Genomic DNA, 11,165 nt, shown 5'->3' on the forward strand with positions numbered 1-11,165 from the left:
TATTTTGTCATTCTTAACGCGTCCTACGAAATTCTTACAGACAGCACTAGTCCGTGAATTTGTGAACAAGATCGGAGATCTAAAGATGCATTATGAAGTTAATGAAAATTGCGATGAACTGGTTGACATTTCAGGATATAGACAATTTATTCAACAAATATTTCAAGAGCCACTGCTCTCTTTTTCCGGACGGTTAACACTGAAGGAGCTCTCGAAATATTTGTTGAATGAATTTTCTATATCCTGAAATGTCAATCATGTTCATCTCCATTTTGATAATAGCTTTATATTGTTTTATACTATTCAGAATACGTGCACCCATCGTTAAGATGCCTCTACATTATATATAATTATTTGTATAGAGCAACCCCTCAATTCAAGATAGGGCCTAAGACGGTACAACGTTGTTATGGTGGTTTGAATAAAAAAAATCTTATTGGGATTTGAACCCAAGACCTTCTGGTTACCATTGTTCAACATGATCTATGAAGGCCAAACTGGTTTAGGCCTATAGTTTTGGAATTTCCTGTTAAAACATTACACAATACCCAATGTTCCATGATAGGCCTAGGCCCAAATATCGTTCTTTCATTCTTAGGCTTATGACATCAAATAGGCCTATAGGTTTTCGATATACAGTAATTGTATAGGCCTAAAGGTATATCCAAATATTTTCAGTCCATATCGGCCTATACAGTAATAGGCCTACCACAAATAGTTTTGGGTCCGAAGCTATAATATTTTTATTGATGTAGTTTGGGTAATTATTTTTACCCTCCTACCTTCGAAACAGTAAAACAGGGATGATAACAATCAATATGGTCACCAGGTTTAAGAAATAGATTTTCTCCCAATAACAAGGTCCGTATTTCGGTTGTGCACAATCCACAATATTGTTTTTGTTTTTAAATATCGACAAATTGTTTTTCTGAAAAGATACTTTAAAAAAAATAATTTTCCCCGACAATAATGCAAGTCAGGACATATTTCTGAAGGATGACGTCATTGACGTGGATCGTCTCCATGATAACGTCTAACGAAATGAATGTGTAACAAATAAATTGGCCCCTGGACACATGAGGTAAATACCTTTCAACATATTGCAATGACCTCGGTTATTGGTTGCGTTTGGCATTAACATTTACATAATTACATACGGTAGCTAGAGCCCCCTGTTAAGGTGTATATGGTCTGTGGGTTAACGTATTCAAATATAAGCACTGATATTCACAATTGACTAACTTATATATTATTTACTACACCATAGCTTTCGCAAGCCAGCAAAGACGGCTCTCGAAAGCTTGTAGTAAAAGTTAACAAGTGCCCTACCAGTGTTTTTATTTTATAGCGGTTCCACGCACATACACATTGTTGTGTATTGCAATTAGTGTCGTCTACTTGTTGTACGTTCATAAGCCTACATATCACCATAGTTGTAAAAACATTCACGCTATCATCCCTCCTGTTCCCATAATATCATCATTTTCTACTCAACATTATCCTCATCAAAGTATGTTATTTTTAGAAAGACGAGTTTAATACAATTTGACATTCATCTAGCTAGAGCCCCTCTTCAGGATAATTCGATTCCATTTCAAATCCTTGTGTTTATTCCATTAAATTTACTTATCTAATTCGTTCAATTTGACGGAAGGTTCCATAATTAAAGTGAGTCTGTTGTGCATGACGTTTTTAGTTACGTGTTCGTCAATACAATTATGATGACATCTACATGCATGCACAAGCTGTGCAGGAAGAAAATGAATAACCTGTTCTATTAATATTACTATTAGACCTAGGCCTAGATGTAGCACTACGTGTGTGATAGCCATCTTTTATAAAGAAAAAATGTTATGTTATCGTTCCAGACCTATAGACATGTTTCAGACAATGTTTTGAACATTAGCCTATTTATCAATGAACTTTGATTTCAAGAATTTGGGGGATACCTGGTGCCCATGGAGCAGCCTGTGCCCTTATGTTGTTTGTCGCAGAGATTTATTTATTCCTAGCTTCCTTTTCAACGCATGAAATCTACTTTTCACGAAATTATAAAATCTGTACTCTAAGGCCATCTGATCTTTCAAAATCGCCGTCACTTTTGGTGAGGGTTTTTCTTTAGCTTTTGTCAGAGCAGCCGTTCTATTTAACTGTTGGCCTTTGCTTGGATGCATCAACAAATTAACACAACCTCTGAAAACTGTTGGCCATGTTTTCTCTAAGACCAAGAACGTATCATGTAGTTCTTCTAACAACCCGATGACTTTGAAATCTTTCCGGACGTTCTCCATCGCTCTTGCAAGCGTCCAATCAGTTGGATATTTGCACCGAGGATCGTTCCCGCAGAAGAACGGCAAAATATAAAACATCCTGCGTTGAGAACACTCGTATTTGTTATTAAGAACGCAATCATTGATCGTCTGATATTTTTCGCTCTCAGTTCCATTAAACGTCCATGTTCTTTGTTGAAATCCATCCCCAAACCTTTTGAAATAATACTGAGATGTAAATCTTGCAATGGGATCTCGAATTATGTTGATATAACTCGGTGACTTAAGTCCGTAATAATTAAAATTAATATGATACATGTGTCTTTGAAATAAGTAAGGTGCTTGCAATTGTGACAACACTTGCGCCATCATCTCCTCTTTCTCTGGCGGGAGAATTTTTTGCGTGTACACTAAAGATTCAATCATATTAAACTGATTTCTTTCAGCGAGTATCCTAAAAATATCTAGAACAGATCGACTGCCGCATTTACCAACTCGGTTAAATATTATCCTTGGTTTATTATCGGAACCATCATTATTTAGATCTAATTGGTCAACAAGAGGAAGCAATCCTTGATAAACAACCGTTTCATTCCATTCGTAAATCCTTTTAGGATTCGTGTCGTTTCCGTTGTCGAAATTCCACGATGATTCATCCGAACTCCATGAAACATTATTTTTTGTTTCTGCTATCCGATCGAACTCTGAATTTGAAGTCCACTTAATGCTACCGTCTGCAAATTTACCGTCCAATATATGATGTTTATTCAATTGTGCAAGATTTGGTTTTGCTCTTACATCCGTTGTCTGTAGCTTCAACACGTGTTTAATCAGAAACCTCTTTTGCGTTAAATACCATGCATAACAGCATACAGCTATTACCAACAAAATGTATATCCTTGCACCCTTTAGCAGCCGCATGTTACTTGTTCCAATAGGCCTAAGTAACAACCGCAGTGGATATCAGTCAGCATTGTACTAAAGTCTATACTTACAATTAAAATGGTGTTTACTCAGAGAGTTCTGTTCGGTCTTGCATGACCTCTCATTGACAGGTTGCCAATGTATTCAGTGTATTTGGCTCAGCTGTCTGAGTAATCTCCGAGCTTGTGAACTCGAAGACAATATCCGCCGGATTTAATTGTACAGTAGCTTTTACTAAGAGATCAAAGTTCATACTACATACAATTCTACGTCACAGTGCTATAATTCTTCTACACCATACAATGTCCCTTGGCATGAACATTAAACTTCAAGGTTTTCGACTTCAGTCTTCAGCTGCCCGCTTTCTCCTCCTGATCATCATGCCTATGCTAAAAAAAGTAGCATGTCATGAGTAAAATGTCAATGAGAAAGTAAGAATATAGATTTATGCTTTGGTCTATTGTAAATATACATTTTAACATTTATAGGCCTACTTTACGAATTGTAANNCTATAAACATAGCACTGGGAAGTATAGGGAAAGTTATAATAACTGTGGTATGGTATGATAACCTGTAATGAAATACTCAATCCAGGCCTAGGCCAGCATTTGTACTAGTAATAATTAACACAGAATTATCTTAAAGAACCAGTATAAAAGTATGGTGTTTTAAAATTATATGCAGCAGTATATGGCAGAGTCATTTACCGATTATGATTAATACAATTGACTTTAATAACATTAACAATGGTTAAGAGAAACAAATGATTATGCGATGAATATTAATCGGTAGGTATGAATAAATGTAATCAAAGCATTACATAAATAAATAAATATGGGCTTATAGCCATCGTTCTATAATACATATATAATAAAATTGAATCATGCAGTCGGTACAATGCAGGTTAGGCTTATACAAAATGGGAGGGTGACACTTGCCCTCCCTCACTTACCCTTCAATCAAGAGACATTTTGTCGCAGTGGCAGTGCGAATGTTCAGCCAGCTGTCTCGTCTTCTACCTCCTTACTGTATAAAGGCGTGTAGAAGTGTGACATCTGCGTTTTACTTCATTCGCAACGAGTTTTGACCTTGTGGGGGTCAGGTTGACATGATTGACCTAACAACCCACAAGAGGACAGCCTATATTGATTAACTGGAATACAATTAAAATTAGAAGAATATTTATAAGAACATTTTAAATCATTGGCAAGGTCTATGATTTATTGTATTTAGTGTCAGTCTGCTCTATTGTTGTGGAAATAAATAGCCTATATCGTTGTTATATTGTTTATATCATCTTCGTCATCATCATTATTATTGTTAAACATGGCTCCCTCCAATTAAAGACCAATTCTGGGACCTTGGTTTCCATGGTCTTTAGCAGCTTTGTGAATATAAATGACATTTGTAAATTTGGGACAACAGAAAAGTGGTCTTTAATTTGAAGGGTATTTAGACCTAATTGGAGAAAGACCTTTTTTGTATATATATGAGGACTATTATCATTATTGATGTAATTGTTATTGATGTTTTTTTTTAAATTTGTATTTTATTAAATTAAAATTTTTCTTGTTTTATGTTAATTGTTATTATTGTCATTGCTCTCACAGTGCTGTCTAACGATATTAAACACACTGACGAATCGCTAACCATGACAATATGATGTGGGTCCTAAATAATACCATATTTTCACGCCACTATTGATTGCGCCTACGTTTGGCAGGACAACAAGGAGACACTGCAATTGTGTACCATAATCATATCGTAAGTATGCAGTAGGTCTTCATATTTTGACACACACCAGCTTCAATGACGAGGACTTTACAACCTAGACACCCCACAAAAGCAATCCATTTAACAAGGCCTATTTATATCGTGCATCGTACCATAGTTTTCTTTTTATTTATTTATTTGAACCATATTTAATTAGGGTGAACCATCCAGCAGAAGCTGATCAAGTCTACCATGTTAAAATTATTGCATTATTAAACGACATCCCATTAATGATTGGCTCACAATACAGAATGAAAAAACGGAGTATATTTTGATGGTATATTGGAATGAATTTCTTCCTGAACTTGCACCGATTGGTGGTATAAAACAAAGATCCTTGGTAAAATTATTATTTTATTATAATTATAGTATATCGTTTTTTAGTATAAAACTGTAATGTAGAAAACAATGATGAAAAATGTGGGTTACCCCACAAAAGAGTGAGAAAAAAGACCCTTGGTAATTTCACAACCAAAAATATCGTAATTTTAATTTTGTGATAGCCAGTGGTGGCAACAACGTCTGCCATCTGGGTTGGCAAGTGAGGGAAAAGGGTACGATTGGGGGGGGGGGGCAAGGTCCCCGGTTAGAGCAAAGTGGGTGTTGTCGGGTGACTATTAAAATGCTTCAAAAGTGATCCAGGGGGCTGAGCCTTGGAAAAATATGACAATTTAGGGGTTTGAGAGGCTTAATTAATCGATTTTATATATATAGTCTACTAATATGTAGAAAATAATTTTTTTTTAACCCTGACGAATTGTGGTTTTTCTTCTTTTCTGGGGGTGGCGGAAAACTGGGGAAAGCAAATTTTCTGGGGAAAATTCCCCCCGTAGCGCCGCCACTGGTGATAAGCCTTATTAATTTTCGGTCTTCGTGTACATGTAATCTAATAGACACTCTTTGTATTGTTTCATAACACACATTATACCTGTACCTGCAAATAAGTTTTGATTCGTCAGTTATTAATTTGATTGGGACTCAAGAGAGTACCGTATATTATACAATGTAATCTAATTGTAATCTAAAATTGTTCGTGTAAACAGAACGATAATTCTAATTAAAATTTTGATGTCTTCATTATGAAGTAAATGAAACAACTTGAGTAGCAGCAATTCTTTTAATGGCGTACAGTCAAGTCGAATTTGAAATTGATGGAAGTGTATTTTGGTTGCTTCAAAAACCTAATAATGTTGCTGCTGTCTTTGTTGAATGATGCGTTCATTGCCCTTCAATCAACAACTGTTTAGAACACGCTTTTTGATTTCTTTGTAAGTCTTACAAGATTATTTTAATTAAATTCAAAATGTATTTAAATGAGTAAAATCGCTCATCCCACACTCTATCATCATTCACATCACCACAATCAGAGTCCTTTACATCATCATCATAATTATCGTACACATTCACATCACCATTACCGTCATTATCATTCACTTCATCATCAGCAGCAGCATCATCATCATCATTGTCGTCGTCAATGTCGTCAATTTCGATGTCATTTGTATGGTATTCGAGAGACACACAACGGCGTCGTTCGTCCATTCGTCGATGACATAGGGAGCTTTCGATTTGTGGGACGACGCGACGTTAGAACGGAATCACTCATGCATGACCGTCCTAACTGTCGTCCTACGTTCTCTGCATACGTAGATTTGGCCAAATTCCGTTCCAGAATCTACTCGACGAGGTGACCTTAACGTTCTCGCATACACAGATGACTTTTAGTGACGTCATTATGTTCTACGTCCACCGTCGTCGTGCAATGGAAAGCTCCCTAATAAAAGTACTCAAATCGTTGTTAATTTTATATTTATTTTATTTATACATAAGTTCATTCATATAAAAACTATTATGCTCCTTTGTTTACATCCTCATTTCTAGGGGTTTACAAACAAGCAAAATACAGTACTCCGTTCGGTGACAGCAAAACGATAACCTACCAAAGGAAATCACAGTGTCGAAGCATGGAGGTATCTAATGTTACACGAACTTCTAGTCTACGTTGAATATGTCGTTACAAATTCAATTCGAGATACATTAAACATTGACCAGGATTTTGTCCAGAAAATAACATGGGCTAAAACCTAATAAATGTGGTCATCTCAGACCCGTTGGTAACATAATGAAATATCGCCCGGAATTGCGAATCTACCGTATTTATTGTAACGACAAAACAATTGGTCACTATATTCAATACTCGTGGCTTTAATACATACCCGGTATTGTTTTTGCGATTACCGTGATATATTAAAAACTACATGATTGTTCATTCTGATCAATCACGTATTTTCAGTTTTATTCAGATACAAAAGTTGACTTCATGAGATTGTGAATATTTATCACAACGCTGCTTTATATTCATCAGTGGGTCGTAAGTGTATTGTCAGAAAATATTTAATTTCGTTAAAGCTCCTTACCTAATGATCTATGTTCCTGATTAAATCTTGTCATGGGTATTTTTCCAACACTTGGTAGATGACATCTTTCATATAAAGCCGTCCGACATATTGTAATTTGCAAACTTCACAAAATTTGCTCTTCAAAATGTGCTTGTTGAAGCTACCACTCTCATCCCTTAAGTTTATTATCTCTACAGCGCTGATTTAATAGTTTAAAATAGTTGTTGTTTTCATTCACACATTACAAAACGTAGCTCATATTAACTATTGTTTGTGTATAGAGAACGTATTTGGCTGTTAACTAACGTGACATCGTCTTTTGATTTTCCCGGTAACAATATTTTTATTTTTTTAATATCAATAATATGATATACTGTATTGTTTATCATTGTATCTTGTATATCGTGTTTATCATTTTTAATAAGATGCTTAGGGTAGATTCGCAATTCGGAGAGGATAATTTTACTGGGCGACCAATTACCTCGTAAATTCTTATATTATTTAAAAAGGGGATTTACACACTTTAACCTCTATCGGTACCGTTTGTGATTACAATATTAAATTACCAATAAACGAATACGACTGTGGTTAGATAGCTAATGCGACAATAACAAAATATATTGAAAATGCCTTATGAAAATAGAACCTTCGATTTTGCTGACGTTTAAGATAAATTTGTACTCGAGAGTCAGGCCTATAATAAGTATTCAATATCCGTGGGTTTAATACGTATAAGTTTGCAGTTACTATGATATATCTAAACTCAGAAGATTGTTCATTCTGATCAATCACGTGTATTCGGCTGTCATCGTTGTCAAATACAAAAGTTAATGACGTTTGATTTCAGATTGTGAGTATTTATTACAACGTGCATTATAAGCATTAGTGTGCCGTAAGTGTACCGGTACCGTATATGATGTATTCTTATTGCCCGCAAAAATTACTATAATTTCTTTGAAAGGTCCTTACCTGTGTTTATGATTACATCTTGTCATGAGTGTTTCTCCAGCACTTAGTAGATGACATATTTAATAATGAAGTAAGCCGACATATTATAATGGCCAACTTCACGAAGGTGGCTGCCAAAAACACGATAATTCTCTCAGAAATATTTACTATCCCTCAAGCATATTATAAGGGCTGAATTAATTAGTCAAGTTTTCTTTCAATCATTCACACATTTAAATATTAGTTCATATTAACTATTGTTTTGTGCAGAGCACTATTTGGCTGTTAACATATGAAAACTATCACGTAACATATTTACTTCATTGTCTACTGAGGTATCTTCCCAGTAAAAATATTTTTGATTTAAATATCAATCAATCAACTTTTTTTCGGACGTACATATCCGTAGAATATAAGAAAAATAAATATAAAGATAAAGATGAATTTAAACTGTATGTATATACAAATTACAGAATACCTTTATAGATCTCTAATCATATTAATGCATTAGATAATGCCATTTAAAAGACAATGAATAATATGGTATCTTTGTTTATTATTGTAGTGATATGCAAAAGTGATTACAATATTTATTTACAGCGTTGTTCTTTCAGCATTACAATATTTTAGAGTGCCTCTAATACGCAACCAAGACATGTATTTATTTTGTTCATTCTCTATCCCAGAAGTGTTTTTAATGATATTGCTTTTAATTAACAAGCCAAACCTAACACCAGATTTACGTCGATTTACCCTGATTTGTATTATTCTTATTAAATATTGGTTATATAAATCCAAATATTTACATACCAGATTGATCTGGTTTGGTTTAGATTTAGTGCCCAACAGGCCCAATACCTTTTGTGTTAATGTGCTGGATGCATTACCCACAATGATCGTACAATACGTTAATATTCGATTGTTATGAAACACCACCACATTTACCAAATATTTCACTAAAAGCTTTACGGAAATCAGACAGTCGACACCAATAAATAAGTGGGTTGATCATTGAATGAGCAATCGAATTTAAATACGTGACCATAAATATGAAAAAGTAAGATTTTCCAAGTGAACATACAATTTTTGGAAATGAAACACTTAGTAAGGCAAGGAATGTATATGGCGACCATAATAAAATGAAAAGTGCAGTTATTATTGAAAACGTCTTCAAAAGCCTTTTTGATGTGTTGACATCGGTGACACCCATAGCCGCAAGACGTTCTTCTGATTTGCATATGGTCTTGTATATTGATACGTAGAAAACAGCTGTGGCTATCATACTAAATAGACAGAAAGTTGAAAAAAAGTACACAATTATTGTTGTATTATTGTAAAAAATTAAAATTGGCTGTATTGCAAGGGGTACTACCCATAAAAGGATACAAGCAATCGAAAGACGTTTAGTTGTGACCATGCTTGTATATCGCAAAGGCATAAAGACCAGTGCAAGAGATCTCTCTACCGCTACGGCAGCTACATTCAATATCGATGTACACATCAAGGAAAGTAACAGGAAACTGAGAAAATTAAAGATCACAAAGTTACTTGGACTATAGAAAAACAGAACCAGTACAGCATCTACGATACCAATGAAACAATCGCATATCGCCAATGATAAGACAAAAATGTTGTGGTTTTTCTTGAAGAGTTTTGTCTTCGTGATTACAATAATCACTACTAAGTTGTTAAGTACCACTGGAACGCAGAATATGAAAACCATGCTTAAAAATATAATTGAGTTTTCTCGTAAAAAGTCCATATATTCGTAACGATAATCATATGTTTCATTCGAACACTCCATTTCCTACATTGTTGGTAAGCTAAATACTTGTATTCAAATGGTATACTGTACTTGTATTTGCACAATCTTGAATTTAACGGTTATGTATTTATACCCCGCAAATTGTAATTGGTAAAAAGTAATTAGCATGCTGTCACTTCAGTTGACGCAATATGCTAATAATAACAACGAAGTCACTTTCAATTTTGGTTCCAGTTTAATTTCATTTATTGATTATCTGACAAAATTAACAGTGATGTTTTTTAGTGTTAGTACTTTTATATATTAAACAGAAACCAGTGATCACTTATATTCACTTGAACAACTAGAATTTAAAACAAGATAGGCCATAAATCCATAAAACATGCATTTCTGAGTATAAAATATCATTCAGTACCACTAATTTTACGAAAAATATAATTAATGATGTCATAAACGGTCAAAGGGCATTGCAACTAATGGACCCATACCTTAAAATATCAGAGGATTATGTACATTCCTTTTAAAGTCCTTGTTTTTTTCTTTTAACAAAATGCTCATGAAATCCTTAAATTTGATCTGATCGATATTTATTAATTTCAAAATGGTGTCCTAAGATGGCCGACATATATTTTGCATAGCCATTACTCAGTAACAAGTGGGATTTCCAGATTGCAATTTCTTATTTTCTGGGGGTTTTTTTTCTTTAAACAAAATGCTCATGAAATCCTTAAATTTGATCTGATCGATATTTATTAATTTTAAAATGGTGTCCTAAGATGCCCGAAATATATTTTGCATAGCCATTACTCAGTAACAAGTGGGATTTCCAGATTGCAATTTCTTATTTTCTGGGTTTTAAAATACGATGCAATATATAAATAAATGAAAAGCGAGTTTAAGGAATATATAAACAAATATCAAATTCAAAATGGCGCCTGTGCATTAAAATATAGATGTCTGTGCAGGAGTCAAACTCATAGTGTTATGTCGTAGACTAGTTTGGTCTCGTGTGACTAGCGGCTATATCAATATCGTGACATCGTTAAAAGAATGACGGGAACTTAGATTCTACTCGACGTCTGAAC

At 34.3% G+C, this 11,165-nt stretch overlaps 1 protein-coding gene across 2 annotated transcripts; it reads right to left on the reverse strand.

Moving 5' to 3' along the window:
- Positions 1 to 1,515: 1,515 nt before the first annotated feature.
- LOC117103139 (uronyl 2-sulfotransferase-like) lies at positions 1,516 to 4,261 on the reverse strand. 2 transcript variants are annotated; one of them, XM_033243648.1, is made up of 2 exons: positions 4,148 to 4,261; positions 1,516 to 3,583 (listed from the first exon to the last, which is right to left on the reverse strand). In XM_033243648.1, the coding sequence occupies exon 2, from the start codon at positions 3,189 to 3,191 to the stop codon at positions 1,977 to 1,979; it is 1,215 nt and encodes a 404-aa protein (XP_033099539.1). In that variant the 5' UTR covers positions 3,192 to 3,583; positions 4,148 to 4,261; the 3' UTR covers positions 1,516 to 1,976. The 2 variants fall into 2 exon arrangements, with proteins under 2 accessions (XP_033099539.1, XP_033099540.1); XM_033243649.1 differs by having other exon boundaries at positions 1,516 to 3,578; positions 4,148 to 4,226.
- Positions 4,262 to 11,165: the final 6,904 nt, after the last annotated feature.

The sequence above is a fragment of the Anneissia japonica genome, unplaced genomic scaffold, assembly GCF_011630105.1.
Source record: "Anneissia japonica isolate Jap-2015-1 unplaced genomic scaffold, ASM1163010v1 scaffold287948_len850469_cov200, whole genome shotgun sequence".
NCBI lineage: Eukaryota > Metazoa > Echinodermata > Crinoidea > Comatulida > Comatulidae > Anneissia > Anneissia japonica.

Excerpts from the sequence above, each read along its gene's own strand:
- LOC117103139 (XM_033243648.1), bottom strand. The coding sequence starts at position 3,191 with ATGCGGCTGCTAAAGGGTGCAAGGATATACATTTTGTTGGTAATAGCT.